This window comes from Galeopterus variegatus, unplaced genomic scaffold (genome assembly GCF_000696425.1).
Source record: "Galeopterus variegatus unplaced genomic scaffold, G_variegatus-3.0.2 Scaffold1213, whole genome shotgun sequence".
NCBI classification, from domain to species: domain Eukaryota; kingdom Metazoa; phylum Chordata; class Mammalia; order Dermoptera; family Cynocephalidae; genus Galeopterus; species Galeopterus variegatus.
In genome coordinates this window covers 410681-427432 of record NW_007727324.1, presented here as the reverse complement: position 1 = coordinate 427432, position 16752 = coordinate 410681, and the positions used below count along the sequence as shown (strand labels likewise).

At 39.6% G+C, this 16752-nt stretch overlaps 1 protein-coding gene and 2 pseudogenes across 1 annotated transcript; 1 reads left to right on the top strand and 2 right to left on the bottom strand.

The window, feature by feature from the left end:
* Positions 1 to 309: 309 nt before the first annotated feature.
* Positions 310 to 2102, bottom strand: LOC103592764 (lysine-specific demethylase 4D-like). The gene is given in 2 exon segments (XM_008575593.1): positions 310 to 1736; positions 1739 to 2102. Coding segments are annotated over 2 exon segments (1791 nt in total).
* Positions 2103 to 3923: 1821 nt separating this feature from the next.
* LOC103592759 lies at positions 3924 to 4670 on the top strand (annotated as a pseudogene).
* Positions 4671 to 8312: 3642 nt separating this feature from the next.
* On the bottom strand, positions 8313 to 13211 carry LOC103592763 (annotated as a pseudogene).
* Between the last annotated feature and the right edge of the window lie 3541 nt (positions 13212 to 16752).

The following is a 16752-nucleotide window of genomic DNA, read 5'->3' as shown; positions in this document are numbered from 1 at the left end:
GGGCCACTTCAATGGCTATTGGGAACCTTCGTTGTTATCATAGAAGAAAACCCTGAAATGTCAGTTCTTGGGGGTAAAAGGGTTTCCAGTGCGGAGAAGCCCAGGTCAGAATCGTCACTTGGCTGGGACCTTCTGTATTTTCTGGGTGAGGGGTGAGAGACACAGTCACATTAGAGAATATATTCAATAGCCATGGGTTCAGAGGATTAAGATCATCCATTGGTGGTGAACACGTATCAGGACTCAGAGGTACAACACCCTGGAGTTTTAGTCCCAGGGAATCACAGGGGCACAGGACATTCTGGCAACCTATGCTGGGTCCAGAATCCAAGTGGCATAAGTGTGGTCCATTGCTACAACCTCAGTCGGGTTCACAGGAGGTGTGCAATCCCCAGCAGCATCCCTGGAGAACCTTTTCAAAGGTACAATGAGGTTGAGAGGAGTTAATGGGACAGTGTCAGGAAGATTCACTGTAATGCTGTCCAGGGATAGCAGGTACAGGCCACGGTGCATAGGAGCATTGGGATCCAGTGGGGGGCCCAATGATTTAAGATCAGGAGCACAGCAGCACCCTGAAGTCTTGGCAGGATGCTGGGGCCCAGGGCTCACAGATGCAGGCTTATACATCAAAGCTCCATCCACAGGCAGTGACTGAGGCTCTGGGCCCAGACTTTTGTGCACTGTGCCCACCAAGTGGCACCTCTTGGTAGGAGCCTGGATGGTTGGCTCCTGAATCCCCAGATCCGGAGGATGACAGCCTTGATCACGACCACATCTGCCGGTTGATGGGTAGGAATTATGCGTGGATAAACACGGGGTCACCAACCAGGGCTCCAAAGATCTGTGAATGGCGGCCCCAGGATTGGCACAAGCCCGACAGTCCCTGGACCTGGGCTGGGGCCCCCAGCACACCGGGGCTCGACGGAAGTTTCCACACCTAGAGGAAACCGGACGCCGGGTACGCCTGACCTTGAGGGATGGCAGGTGCCTCAGGCCCGGCGCAGTTTTCCCAGGAGCTGAGTCCTCCCTCCAGGCGGTCAGCTCCGGGCTGGCCGGCGCCCCGGGCCCCGCGTGATCCACGACCGGCCGGTCCTGCCCGCGTTTCCACAGCTCGTAGCGCTCGGGTTGCAGGATGCGCACGAAGGCGTCCATGGAGAAGCTCACCCTGGCCTCCCCGCAGCTGCACTGAGACGCCACTTTGCCATAATCCACCCATCGCGGGGTGGCGAAGTTGATGGCTTCCGCGCAGTTGAAGCCGTGGTTGAAGCCAGCGTGGTAGCCATAGGGAAACGTCACCATGAACTCTCCAGCCTCCTGAGTCATGCGATTGCAGGGAATGCCGTTCTTCTTGAGGACAGTGGGCGAGATGAGAGCCACCTTGTACCGCAGGAAGGCCTCACAGCCTCGGGAAGTCCCCAGGAAAAGCTCCCTGGCCAGGCGTTCCAGCCTCTGGCTGTGTTCTGGGGGCACCGTGTACCACGTTTTGGGCTCCCCAAAGTGCAGGTAGTTGATGCTGTAAAGGTCCATGTCCTCCGTGTGCCAAGCGAAGGTGGCCTTCCACATGCCAAAGTACAGGTACGGTGTGTTGTCGCCTTCAATGACAACTCCACATTCCTGCTCCAGCAGGTCCTGAATGGTTCCCAGGTGACCAAGGTTCCATTGTTTAGTGTTTTCATCAAATAAGGAGCCGCTGATGTCAGCACCATAAATTGGTGGGATGTAGAGGCGGTTCTTCAGTATTTTCGCTCCAAATCTTCAAAATTCAGGTGGGGTGGAGTCCGATAGTTTTCACTGTTTGCCAGGTGGCGATAGTCCCCCACAGTCATGGCTTTCTTCTTTTTATGGTATTGAGTGAACACTCCTGCTCGCCCAGAGACCACCTGCTGGAGAGGAGTGGCTGTTAAGATGTCATTGACACCATCATAGTTCTGTCTGGCTTTCCATTCCTTGGGTGGGATTACCTTGGCTAGGCCAGCTCGGTGTGCACCCTGGGATTCCATGTAAGCAATATATTTGTTGAAATCTGTAAATTCTTCCATGGTTGGGTGGAATGTCATAATTGGAGACCTCGGGGTCTGGTTCCCAGAGTGCTCAGGCTTCATGGCTGCAATATAGTAAGGGACACACTCCTGACTTCTCAGATATGTTCTAGGTACCCGAGAATGCTGGGGAGTAATTTCCTTCTCTTCTTCCTTTATTTTTTTAAGTGTATTGGTTTTTCTGTGAAGTAATAACTGCGAGTTGAACTTAAACAAATGAGGTGTCTTTCCCAGGCTTCCTGATTTTCCAGTGGGACTCTACCTTGGTCACCTTTTCCCAGTATCCCAGTGGAGGAGGCACTCCAGCCCAAGCTCCAGCTCTGCCTGTAGCTCCCTGAGGTTCCTCAGTTGGGACTACGTGTCTCTGAGGGCTTTCCTGATTTTCAGGTTTGGGCGAATGAGCAGCTCCTAACTTAACTGTACCAGAAGGTCTCTTCAAGGAAGCTTAAACACTAAACCTAAAAAAAAAAAAAGAAAAAGAATTCTGAAATAAGTGAATGATAAAAGAAATAGTGCTACAGCTCTAGCTTTAATCTAAACAAAATTAGAATAGCATTGTTAATATTAGAATTTTAGGCAACTTAAAAGACAGAAAAAGAGGTCTATTTAATTGAACTAAAGTAGAAATAAGCTAGTTTGAATATGAGCAAATTAAGCACGCTACTCAAGAACTGGATAAATTAACATAGGAGAAAAATTGAAGAAAGGAAAACCAAAGATAGAAACAATTAAAACAGAAAACATAACCCACAATAAGGATGATGACAATAAAAACAAAATCCGACCCCTTGAAAGGAACTTTAGAAGTGAAAAAACATAAGCAGGAAGAGAAAAGAGAGAAAATACAAATAAACCACATTCTGATAAAATAAAGGACACAGATGAAAATCTAGTAAAGATATTTTAAAATTATAATTGGATTTTATGAACAACTTGGTGCTAGCAATTTTCTCAAAAGTATAAATATTCAAAAGTGGTGCAAAAGAAAAACAAAGTGTCCTACCTTACAAGATAAAATCCTGATTCCACATGAAGATACTCCAGGACCAAAAGAGAAGGTTTCCTCTTGGTAGCTAAACTCCAAATGAAGCCCCAGGTCCAGGTAATCCTGGCTTTATACCTGGGCAAGATTCTAATCTAAGCAATGCCCAGATCATGTAATCACAGGGCTACTAAATGGTCTGGCATCCCACTTTACCCACGCCCCTTTCTTTTATTGACCAATCTTAAATCAAAGCTTACTTAAAGGCTGGAGATCAAGGAGTGGGAAAACTTAAACCACCCAAATATTAAACAATAGAAACCTGGGGCAAAGATATTAATATCAAATGTATTTTTAGGATCAATAGTGGTATTTTATAGTTTTCGAAAAGAAAAGATCACTTTTAAAATATCACTTAAAATATTACATTGATGAATTTACGCACCTAGCCACACAGCACTGAGACATAGAAAACTAAGAGTGACTGCTATAATTGAAAGTGACAGATCAGCAATCATGTCGGGAGTTTTGTTTTGTTTTGCTTTTTCCCTTGGTGCCATTTCCTAAGAAACCGATAGATAGAACAGAGAAAAAAATTAACCATTCTGTAAAAGTTTGAACAACAAACTTAACCACTTTGATTATATAACTAGCAAAAACCTAAAAGCTAATGGAAAAGGCTTTTAATAAATATAAAACATTTAAAAAATTGTATCAATACAGGACTACAAAATAAACATCCATAAAAATTCCATAGAATCAATATATTGAGTATAACTTGACCATAATGAAATATAATTTAAAGTCAACAATAAAAAAGAGAAGCCAACCATTTTTATCTGATCATTAATATCTACATTTCTAAAAATCTGTTCATCTCCTCCTCTTTTCCGGCTGGAACCATGGAGGGCATTGAAGAGAAGAAAACGAAGGTTCCTGCTGTGCCAGAAACCCTTAAGAAAAGGCGAAGGAATTTTGCAGAGCAGAAAGTCAAGCGCCTGAGAAAGAAGCTTGCCCTAAAGATACTTTGAAAGGCAAGGGGGAAGCTTATCTATGAAAAAGCTAAGCACTATCACAAGGAATATAGGCAGATGTACAGAACTGACATTCATGTGGCTAGGATGGCAAGAAAAGCTGGCAACTTCTATGTACCTGCAGAACCCAAATTGGCATTTGCCATCAGGATCAGAAGTATCAATGGTGTGAGCCCAAAGTTCGAAAAGGTGCTGCAGCTTCTTTGCCTTCGCCAGATCTTCAACGGCACCTTTGTTAAGCTCAACAGGGCTTTAATTAACATGCTGAGGATTGTGGAACCATGTATTGCTTGGGGGTACTCAAACGTGAAGTCAGTAAATGAGCTAATCTATAAGCATGGTGATGGCAAAATCAGTAAGAAGCAAATGGCCTTGATAGGTAACACTTTGCTTGTCCGATCTCTTGGTAAATATGGCATCATCTGCATGGAGGATCTGATTCATGAGATCTATACTGTTGGAAAGCACTTCAAAGAAGCAAAGAACTTCCTGTGGCCCTTCAAATTATCTTCTACACAGGGTGGGATGAAGAAGACGACCACTCATTTTGTGGAAGGTGGAGATACTGGCAACAGGAAAGACCAGATCAACAGGCTTATTAGAAGGGTGAACTAAGGTGTCTGCCATAATTGTTTTTCCAGTCTGCTTAATTAAATAAAGAGTGACTGCTTTCAAATTGAAAAATAAATAAATAAACAAAAATCTATTCATCTTTATTTTCAACTCAAGCACTCAGTAAAAACACACCAAAACCAAACCAAACAAATTATGGAGAATAGAATAAAATATAAAAGTAATGATGGACTGATAAATAAAGAAAAATGAAAACAAGTGTATGCAGAAATAGATGATTAATAAAAATAAAATCTGATACCTTTAATGAAAAATAAATTTTAAAAGTGGTAATACTAATAAAGTAGGAAAACAAGTTTCTAGGACTGAGCAAGAAAATATACAACATGAGCCTGGAGCATCTGGTAGTGCTTGAAAACAAGGAGGTGCTAAACACATGCCAACAAAAACATTGATGGGATATGTCAAATGGACACAGGAACCAACAGAAACAACTCGCAAGGGCCAAAGTGTGAACAAATTGAGCCGAAAAATAAAGTAGTATTTCGCTGTAACCCGAAGTATAAAATATCCATGAGTTCATACTGATATATATAAATGACTTCAGAAACTAACTAGCTGCTATCAACCTCTCACTATCCCCCCTTCCTCTCCTCCCCCACCTCTAGTAACCACAGTTCTGCTTTTTTAAAGATGAGTTTCAGATTTACATAAATACTGAGAATATAGCACAATAGTCCCCTGCAGATTTCTCCTGCAGCAGAATTCCAAATAAATTATACAGATACTCCACCCTAAAGGAGAGGAGCAAAATGCCCCCCTCCTTATGTATGGGCTTCATTTAGTGACTTCCTTCTGGAGGACACTATGGCAAGTGGGGGTGGAAGTGGGGAATGGGGGATGGTAATTTTATAGTGTAGAAACCTGATACACATTATTTCAGCCAGGTCAACAGCAGGAGTCATAGATCATCTCCATAGTACCCTCGATATGGTGTGATAAAAATGACACTTTACCTCTGTGACCTTCCTCCAAAAACCAGTAAGCCTTATTTGATCACAAGGAAAGCTCAGATTCCAGTAGAGGGGCATCCTTCAATATATCTAACCAACAGTCCCCCAAATTTTTCGGTTTCTATATAAAAGTTCCTCAAAAACAGGGAAAGTCTGAGAAACCGTCAGAGCCAAGAGATAACTAAGGAGACATGAAAACTGCAGTGTGGTATTTTGAATGGGATCTTGCAACAGAAAAAAAAAAGAAGAAAACAGACACTATGTAAAAGCAAAGAAAATCTGAAGAAACTACGGCCTTCAGTTAACAAAAACTCATCGATATTGGTTCTTTAATTATAACAAATGTTCCATATGAAAATAAGATGTTAATAATAGAAGAAATTGTGTGCCATTAAGTGACTTAGGAGTAGGTAGCTTATACCCCAGTGTGTGCCCCCCATATACACCTGTGGATATGCTGAACAAAAGGGATGATTTATGTCCAGAAGGGGAGGGGCGGGGACTGAGTGGGTCATCTGAGATTTCATCATGCTACTCAGAACAGAGCACAATTTCAGACTTATGAGTTATTTATTTCTGGAACTCTCCAGGTAATATTTTCGGACTGCAGTTAACGGAGGTTAACTGAAACCAATGAAAGCAAAACCTCATATAAGGGGGGGGACTATTGTGCTATATTCTCAGTATTTATGTAAATCTGAAACTCATCTTTAAAAAAGCAGAACTGTGGTTACTAGAGGTGGGGGAGGAGAGGAAGGGGGGATAGTGAGAGGTTGATAGCAGCTAGATAGGAAAAATAATTCCTATGGGTGTACAGTCCAGCTAGGCATCTACCATTAACAATAATTTAATGCATATTATCAAATGGCTAGAAAAGAGAAGATCATAGTCCTCATCACAAAGAAATTATTAAATTTTGTAATGATGAATATGCTAATTTCCCTAATTTGATTATCACACATTATATACATGTATTGATATTCAACTCTGTACCCGAAAAATATGTACAATTAATACCTTTCAATAAAAAAGAGAAAAAAATAAAATGTTATCAAAACAGTATTTACAATGACAAAATTGGGATTTTAAAAGTCCATGAAAATACAGCACGATATAAACCAAATGACCTTATAAGCCACTACATGCCTCTTAATTTTTTTTTAAAGCAGGAAGCAGTCTATTTATACATTTTAAAATTATAAAATATAGCCGCTTGGGAAGCGCGACGGCGCTCCCGCCGAGGGTTCGGATCCCACATACAGACCGGTTCCCGCTCACTGGTTGAGCGAGGCGCGGGAGCAACACCGAGGGTTGCAATCCCGTTGCTGGTCCCGGTCCGGTACGGGAGCGACACTGAGGGTTGCGATCCATTGCCGGACACGGAAAAAGACAAAAAAAAAGGAAAAAAAAATTATAAAATATAGCCGCTTGGGAAGCGCGCCGGCGCTCCCGCCGAGGGTTCGGATCCCACATACAGACCGGTTCCCGCTCACTGGTTGAGCGAGGCGCGGGAGCAACACCGAGGGTTGCAATCCCGTTGCTGGTCCCGGTCCGGTACGGGAGCGACACTGAGGGTTGCGATCCATTGCCGGACACGGAAAAAGACAAAAAAAAAGGAAAAAAAAATTATAAAATATATTATGCTTACTGATAATTTACAAAGTACATACATGCAGTTTCATAAATAACTATGGAGTTAACAAAAGTGTAACCACCTCCCAGGTCAAGAAATAGAACAGTGCCAGGCACGTAGGGAAGCTGACTTGTGCTTTTCCTCCTCAGATCACAGCCCCTCTGCCTCCTAGACTAACTCTTCTTAACTCCAAGGATATAATTTCCCTGAACAATATAGAAATAAAATTATTCCCATTTTTGAAAGCTATAATCTGATAGAATCATACTTATGTATTTTAATGTACTTTGTATGTGTGTTTTCTGCACCAATACTGTTCCATGCAGCTGTTCTTTGTTCTGTTTCCTTTCCGTAAGGTAATCAATAGTATAAATGTTTCTACTGTTGATGAACTTTTGGATTGTTTCCATTTTTAGGCTCTGGGTTTTAACATTTATATTTTGTTTTCAAGGTTCATTGTTTAAGGAAAACAGTAAATTTAACATTGAATTATTTAAAGAAAGAAAAACCCACCATCACCCTAAAGAATCATGGTTTTTAAAAGGCCAACATTTACCCTAAAGAAATAGACACAAGCTTTCCTGGAGAATATAGTGTTTCTTAAGCATTAATAAAGTTCTTTTTATAAAAGACACTTTCTCCCGGCAGTTTTGAATTCAGGACCAGATCCAAAGTTAGTAGTACATTTTTGTTGGTTAGTAGTGCTACATTTTCATTTCTGAGTTGTCAAATCTATTTATGTTCAGAAATCATCTCTATATTTAAAAATTTTAATGATTATGGCCTCATTAATGGGAAAGTAGTAAGATGAACAATCATTTTCAATGGTGTACAATTTTTTAAAAGTTTTAGGTAGCAATAATATTTAACTGGAAGAGAATACTGCATATTTAAAGATGTTAGTCTAATATGTAAATGTTTAACATGTAAACTAAAGTGTTAAATCCACATTTACAAAGTTATACCATTTAATAACTCTTAAAATAAAAATTGTATAGCTTTTTTCTGAGAGAGAAAATTTGTTTAGTTAAATGTATGTCACCCAATAGGCTGATTTCCAAAATGAATGAGTCCAGGTCCATTTGTAGAACTTGTCAATTCAAATTCCTTTTTAGTGGATTGGGGCTGAATTCTTAGATCTTTATTCTTTTTCACTTTGAATACAGCCAAAGATAAGTACTCACCTTTCAGGAATTTGCTGTGAGCCTGTCTGTAGTTTCCTGAAGATTGGAAATTATGTAGACTGTTATTTAAAAATATAGTTTTCTAAGTATGACAAAGTTTAAGATGCTGTGTTGGTCCTATGAGCTTTAATTTTAATATGTTAATTATCTCCATAGCATAACAGATCACCTCAGATTTCTGGAATCCCCAGTTGGGTTTGACAAGATATATAAAGATTCCTAACATCTATTTTCTATGTCCAACACTTGGTAAGCACAAAAGACAGAATGACTAAATTGCATCACAGGAAGCCTAACAAGTGATTGAACCTAGTCAGCTTAAAGCTCTGAATAGCTGTGTCTGAAGGACTGATTAAGAGGTTAAGAAGCTTGAAACATAAGATGGTACTCTTTCATTATTCACATCAATGCTTCTCCTAAAATAGGCCAAATTTTAGAATACATTAATATTAAACTTCTATTCATGTATTTTATAAAGAGGCAGTCAATAAATTAAAGCGAAAAAAATTCCCCCTGAGCCACTCTCCCATAAGAAGAAAAATACTCCAAATTTGAGCCTGTTGCAGTTTAAATTTTCCCTCTGGGCCAAGTTTGCCAGCTTTTGGCTACAGAAAAATTCCATTTCCATTACAGTGCAGGTAGAAACTCAATAGCCTTAAGCAAGTAAACTACATAGGATAAAACTGCTTCCATTGTATTTTTGTCCTTCAAAGTAGCCAGCCTGGTAAGTCAGTCTTAACCTCTGCTATAAACAGTTTCATGAGTAAAGGTCATGTTGGCTTTAACTAATCATCCCTTGACCACCTTGCTGTATCAGCCATCAGCTAAGGGAAGGTGAAGAAACATGATAGGTCATATAGAATCTGCCCTATATTTTTTTAACCCAGAGAATTATTTTCATGTGCAGTATCTAACTAAGCTCCTGCATTTGTAACCTAAGACATCCAGCACCTTTAGTATATAAATGCATGCCAAACCCAGAACCAGGGACACCGTACCAGCACCTTGGGGCATGCCCAGGGACCCGAGGCATGGAGAAGGGGACTGGACCACCCTCCCATGACCAGGCACACCACGCCAGTGCCTGGGGCCCTGTCTGGGGCCCTGCCTGGGGACCTGAGGCATAGAGAAGGGGTCTGGACCTCTCTCCCACAACCAGGCACATGGCACCAGCACCTTGGGGCCCGCCCAGAGACCTGGGGCATGGAGAAGCGGACCAGACCACCCTCCCTCAACCAGGCACATTGCACCAGCACCTCAGGGACCACCCAGGGACCCAGGGAATGGGGAAGGGGATCAGACCCCTCTCCCACAACCGGGCACACCAAGCCAGCTCCTTGGGTCATGCCTGGTGATCCAAGGCATGGAGAAGGGGACCAGCCACCCCTCCCACAACCAGGCATATGGCACCAGTGCCTTAGGGCCTATTCAGGGACCAGAGGTATGGAGAAGGGGACCAAACACACCCTACAACCAGGCATACCACCAGTGCCAAGGAGCATACCAAAAATAGCACCTCCACATGGGTGGCCCACCACAGCCACCACAATAACCATGGCTGTCACAAAAGTGGCTATATGCCACAGCCACCACGCAGATGGTCCGCCAACCACTGGAGTGCATTCACACAAGAAGAGTCACCAGCAGAGATAAAGAAAAGAAGAGGATGTCTCTCTCCACAAAGCTCATACCAGAGAGACATAAGAAGCATCTGCTCTACGATAATATTGGGGGACCTGAACACACCTCTCAGCACTGGACAAATTATCTAGGCAACCAATCAATAGAGTAACCGTTATTCTTTCAGAAGGAGAGAAGAAATCTAGGGTAATTAGAGGGGGGAGGAGGAGGGAATGGGGGAAGTGGAGAGATTGGACAAGGGGCATAAAGAACAATTATGATTTGTAACAATATGTATGCTAGTAATATTGATTTAATCAACATATCTCAATGTTCAACCCCAAAACTATGTATAATTGATTTTGATTCAATAAATAAAATAAAATTTTTAAAAAATAATAATAAAAATATTTTCAAGATAAAAAATAAAAAGTTAAAAAAATTTAAGGGCCGACCCTGTGGCTCACTTGGGAGAGTGCGGCGTTGGGAGTGCAGTGGCGCTCCTGTCGTGGGTTCAGATCCTATATAGGGATGGCCGGTGCGCTCACTGGCTGAGTGCAGTGCGGGCAACACCAAGCCAAGGGTCTTAATCCCCTTACCGGTCACAAAAACGACAAAAAAAAAAAATAATAATTAAAAAAAATAATAAATGCATGCAAAAACACACTGTGCACTCTGGTGTTTCTTGCTTTGTTTTGCCAGCTAAGCTCATTCTCTTTCGTGTGATCCTTTTTTAATGGTGATTTGTTTTAGGCTAAGTTATCTGACAGGTGTTTTAGGGTCAACCCTAGCTTGCCTGTAAACCATAGCAACTGAAAGATGAGTAAACTCTCAAATGTATTTTCAGGCAGTATCTATTAAATAGCAAAACAATTAGCATGTTACTTCTTTGCAAAATGGGTAAACTAACAATTTAAGCCTTTGTTTCCCACTTGTGTGCTCTTGTGTGCTGTGTTTGCTCTTCTTGTGTTTCAAGTCCTTACTTTGGGATCAGCACAGCAAAATGCAACTTATCAAATTGTTTAATGACTGGTTCATTCTTTCTCCTCACAATGACAAAGAATGGCCACAAAATTGTAGCCTGTTAGCTTCACTCTTCAACATGGACTTTTTCCTGTATGGGTTTAGCATCCTTTGGGTATGTAGCTAAGCAAGTCAATGAACATCTTTTTCCCCAGAGTAATTTGGTCTGGAGAATGTTTGAGTCTTTATTATTTTTTGCATTAATTCACTCTTTACTAATCACCTTTTAGCTTTAATTTTTAAAAACACTATTATACATCAAGTCTTTGAAATTAGTGATCTATTTTGTTATTTAATGCTAAAGCATTTGACACTTCTTGCCTTAACACTTGTTAAACCACACACACACAACATTAATTAATGCAGGAGGCAAAAAGTTTCATCCTATTTTGCAGTTGACCCATCTGATCTATATAAGTATATAGTTCCATCAATTAAAATATACTATTTAAATCCTTTTTTTACATTTCAAACATTATCTTCCCTAGTCATTAGTCATGTGGAGTTTTTTTTAACAATGATATGCACATTTATTTGTTCAAATAACAAATACATAAACTGAATAACAAATGTATAACAGAATACTCTGTAGGAAGTAGGTGTTCAAATTTTCACAAAAACTGGAGATGTAAAACATTAAAATTTACATATCTCATTTTATAATCTCTACAATTATTTGAAATATCTCTCTAAAATCTTCCAAAAGCATGCAAATATCAAATTAATTTCAACAGAGAAAGGTGAATAAACTTTTCAAAGGCAATTGATTTCTAAGCAACTTTTCTGGTTTCTGTGCCACCCTGAGTTCCTTCATCTCAGCTTGACTATCTGCAGTTTCAGCCATTACTCAGTCAACGTGCAGTCGGGATAGTAATTGCCTCTGTTGAGTTCCTTGACTTTATTTTTGGTTCCTCTTCTTTAATGGGGGAACTTATTCTGGGGGTCCTGCTTTGCACTTGGGCCACTCCTGCTAGCAGTTCTTCTTGAGAAGTTCGAGTTCTAGGAGCAACTGGAAGTGTCTGTTTCTGTGACACTATAGTATAGTTAGTCGTTACAGATTCTTGAGCTTTAGATATAGCCTTCAAAGTCAGATTCTTGTTAGCTTGTTTAGAAGGTCTCCTTTCAGGCTTTGCTGGCACTGACACACTGCTGGAGATGCTTCCTGCCCTGGAGCCTAATCATTACCTTCTTCTCCCTCTTTGCCATTGTGATTTTATTTTTTTTCTTTTACAACTGAACTTACCACAGGTAACCTTCTCTTCTGAAAGTTTTTTTCCTCAATACTGATTTTTTTTTCAAGTTGTTTCTGAAGAAGAAACTATAAGTCTCTTCTAAGGTTTTAAGCAATTCTGGTTTCTATGAAACAACCTGTTTCATTTACCTGGCTGTTCCGCATATCGAGTTGCTTGGCAGCATGAATACTGTTTTGCTGCTGTTGAAATTACAACTTGTTTAAATGAGCACCACTATCTAAATTTTGACTTGCAAGTGGTCAATAAATTTCAGTAGAAGGATGGGAAGAACAATATATAAGTGTCACTGTAGGTTTTTTCTGAGATGAGGGATTCTCCTGCACAAAATTGAGGTCTTCATCAAGGAGATCATCTGGTTCCAGCTTGATAGCAATCACGTCTTCAGAGGGCACTGGCTGCCACAGAGACTTCACTGCTGGAATTAGCTGGACTGCAGGTCCGTTCTCGTCAGTCTGTCTGACATCAGTTGTTTTCCACCCCTGTGAACTTGTAGAATCCCTTTTTTGGAGTCTAGTGCTAGAAGTGGCAAGGGGGCAGCTTCCTGCCTTCTCTCATCTCCCAACTGAAACTGTGTCTTTTGAAGTCACGTTACTGTGAAAGATGCTGTCAGAAGACTTTAGATGAGAGGGTTCAGTTGTAACAGAGTGAAGTTTATTTAATACACCACGAAGCCACATGGTGAATCAAATTGTGTTGTTCCCTAGAAACAGGGACAGGTCCTCTGTCATTTGGTCCTGACTTTTCTTGTTGGTCATCATCACCATAATGTAATCAGGAAAATCTTCTTCAACATAAGCTCCCAATTCTTGCAATTTCCCCTTAAAGGCACTCTGGATCTTGCGGCTGATCTCGGTATAGATCTCTGTGGCTTCTGGGCTCAACACTGCTTGGCTCTTCATCTACCCAGAGCTGCCATGGGCTCCTGCCCCAGAACCATGCCACTGCCACCTCCACCACTGCAAATTACATGCTCATTAGTTATATGTGAGGATGTTCGTTGCTGTTAACTTTTGCAAACATTTGATAAGTATCAGCATTTTTCGTTTTACCCAATTAGGTGAGGGCATAGTGGTTATCTCATTAAGGTTTGTATTTTCCTGATTACTAATGGCAATCAGCATTTTTTCATATGTTTACTGTTCTTTTAGATAGTCTCATTTATGAAGTGCCTATTCAAGCATTTTGTCCATTTTTCTACTGTGTTCTCTGCCTTTGTATCAGTTCTTTATTCTGGACTTTAGCTCTGTATTGGATATGAGTAATACAACATCTGTCCACATTCCTCGGTTTGTGTTTTTTCTCTTTTTTTCATATCTTTTGACCAACAGAAGTCTCTCTTTATTTCTAATAAAGTAATAAAAACATTATTGAAAATAGCTCATACATATAGTAATTATCAAACGCCAGACACAGTTTGATGCATTTTGCATAGAATACTTCATTTAATGCTCATAATGATCCTATAAATCTTCTTATTAACCCTACTTTTCAGATTAGGACTGAATTATTAAGTAAATTGCTTAAAGTGATAGAGGTAGTGATTGGTAGGGTCAGGTGTTCAAATAAGAATCTACAAGATGATTCCTTAAAAGAAAAACATAAAGAGGACACTTCTTCAACCTCAAACTGTGATATTTGAGCTGAAATAGGCAACAAATCTATGTACACACTAAAGAGGGTAGGCATAGATACATATATATGTGGGACTCTGTAGGTAACAGAGTTGGCATACCAAACTGGTGGGGAGGAATGATCTAGACTATTCAATATGTGGTATTAATCTTTGCACTTTTTTTCTGCAAAAAAAAAAAATAAGAAAAATAGCACTTTTCTCACATCACTTACATAATTAAATTTGAGATGGATTAAGGACTGTACCATAGAGAACTTGAAAAGACTATTAGAGAAAATATTGAAGAACATCGTTGCAAATTCAGGGGGAGAAATATGTCTAAAAGAAGAACTAAATGCACAAACAATGATGGAAATGTCTGATATATTTAACTGATTCCAATGTAATGACATTAAAAATATTAGAAGACAAGAGACAAGCTAGGAGAAGATTTTTATCACACATAAAATAGGCAATGAGTTAGTATACCAGGTATCACAAAAGTTCTACAGATCAATTTTTTTTAAAAAAGTTAACCCCAAAGAAGTGGGCAAAGCCTTAGAACATTCAATTCACAAAAGAGGAAATTCAACTGCCAATAAATATAAAGAGATGTGAAAGATCACTAGTACTAGGAAAAATGCAAGAAGATACTATTTTTCATCCATTTAGATAAGGAAAAGTAAAAAAGTCTGAAAATATCAAAACTGGACCAAGATATGGGGAAACCAGAACTCTGCCACCTGTTAATGGAGAGAGAAATTGGGGACCAATCTGGTTGTTCCTAGAAAAGATGAAAATGAACATGAATACAGCCCATCAATTCTATTTCTACATACAAAGCAGCTCAATAAAGTACCGTTTTAAATTTTTTTAAAAAGCAGAAATAATCTATTTGTCCATAAGCAGGGTAGTGGATATAATGAAAAATTAATATCCAGAATATACAAAGAGCTCAAACAACTTTGCAGTAAAAAAAATCCAATTGAAAAGTGGGCACCGGAGCTGAACAGACATTTCTCAAAGGAGGATGTACAAATGTCCAACAGGTTTATGAAAAATGCTCAACATCACTAATCATCAGGGAAATGCAAATCAAAACCATTTTGAGATATCACCTCGCCCCAGTTAAATTTGCCATTATCAAAAACAGAGAATAATAAATGCTAATGAGAATGTGGAGAAAGGGGAACCCTTCTGCACTGTTGGTGAGACTGTAAGTTAGTACAGACATTATGAAGAACAGTATGGATGTTCCTCAAAAAACTACTGATAGAACTTCCATATGATCCGGCAATCCCACTACTGGACATATATACAGAGGAATGCAAGTAATCATGTTGAAGGGATAGCTGTACTCCCATGTTTATCACAGCTCTGTTTTCAATAGTCAGGCTACGGAACCAACCTAAATGTCCATTGACGGATGACTGGATAAAGAAAATGTGGTATATATACACCATGGAATACTACTCAGCCATAACAGAGAATGAAATTCTTCCATTTGCAGCAACATGGATGAGACTGGAGAAAATTATGCTAAGTGAAACAACCCAGGTTCAGAAAGAGAAATACCACATGTCTTTACTTATATGTGGGAGCTGAACCTATAAATAAACAAATAAAGGAGAGAGAGAGAAAAACAACAATCACAATAGTACGTTAAACTTTTAGAAGGAGAGAAAAGAATTGTGGTTACCAGAGGGGGAAAAGGGGGGGGGGGAAGGAAGGGAAGTTAACGAGGAATTGGTTAATGGATACAAAGAATGATTTTGAATTGTAATGATGAATAAGCTAACCATCCTGATTTGACCATCACACAATGTATACAACTATTGATAGTCAACTTTGTACCTCACATTTATGTATAATAAATTATCTTTAGAAGAAAGATATAAAATATATGGGTTCAAATTTTTAAAAAAGAAAAAATTAAACAGATATAGTTGATTCTGTCAGTGACTAGGATGTATATAGAATCATACTTTGGTATCCATGGGGGATTGGTTTTAGGACCCCCATAAATTTCAGATCTGCAGATACTCAAGTCCCTTATATAAAATAGCATAGTAATTGTGTATAACCTATGCACATCTGCCTGTATACTTCAAATCATCTCTAGATTACTTATAATAACTCATTCAATGTGAATATTATGTAAATATTTTTCAACTGCATTTTTATTTGTATTATTATTATTGCTGTATTTTTATTCTTTACTGTTATTTTTCCCAAAATATTTTTTATCTATGATTGGTTGAATCCTCATATGTAGAACCCACAGATAGAGAGGACCAACTGTATATAGTAATGTGTTTTGAATGTACAATCGAGTTAATTTTTAAAAGGGGGGTGGTAAATTGAAAAAACCACACATGGCATTTGAGAACAATTGAGAACTGTCTTAATAATGCCTAAAAAGCTAAATCCTTGGTTGCCAGTGAGAAAAGCTAGAAAGTACACAAACTACAATGTAGAACCAAAGGAGGTCAAGAATTTGAGACACCAGGGACCCCTGGACCTGGGAGGAAAAGTGAGCTAAAGTGCAGAGGCTATGTTGAAAATCTAGTTGAGAAGTATTAGCTCATTTGAGAAGTACTCGTGTAAGCTCATTTGTTCTCAGATGTTCACATTTGGCTGCATAGATTTATGTCTATAAACTTAAAGAACATGCAATGAATATATGATTGTTATTTCTCAGAAGTGAAGAAAGGTTTAGAAATAGAGGTCATGAGAAAGAGAATAAAGATGGCTCTACCCTCACTGCCTTGGGTTGAATGTCCCCC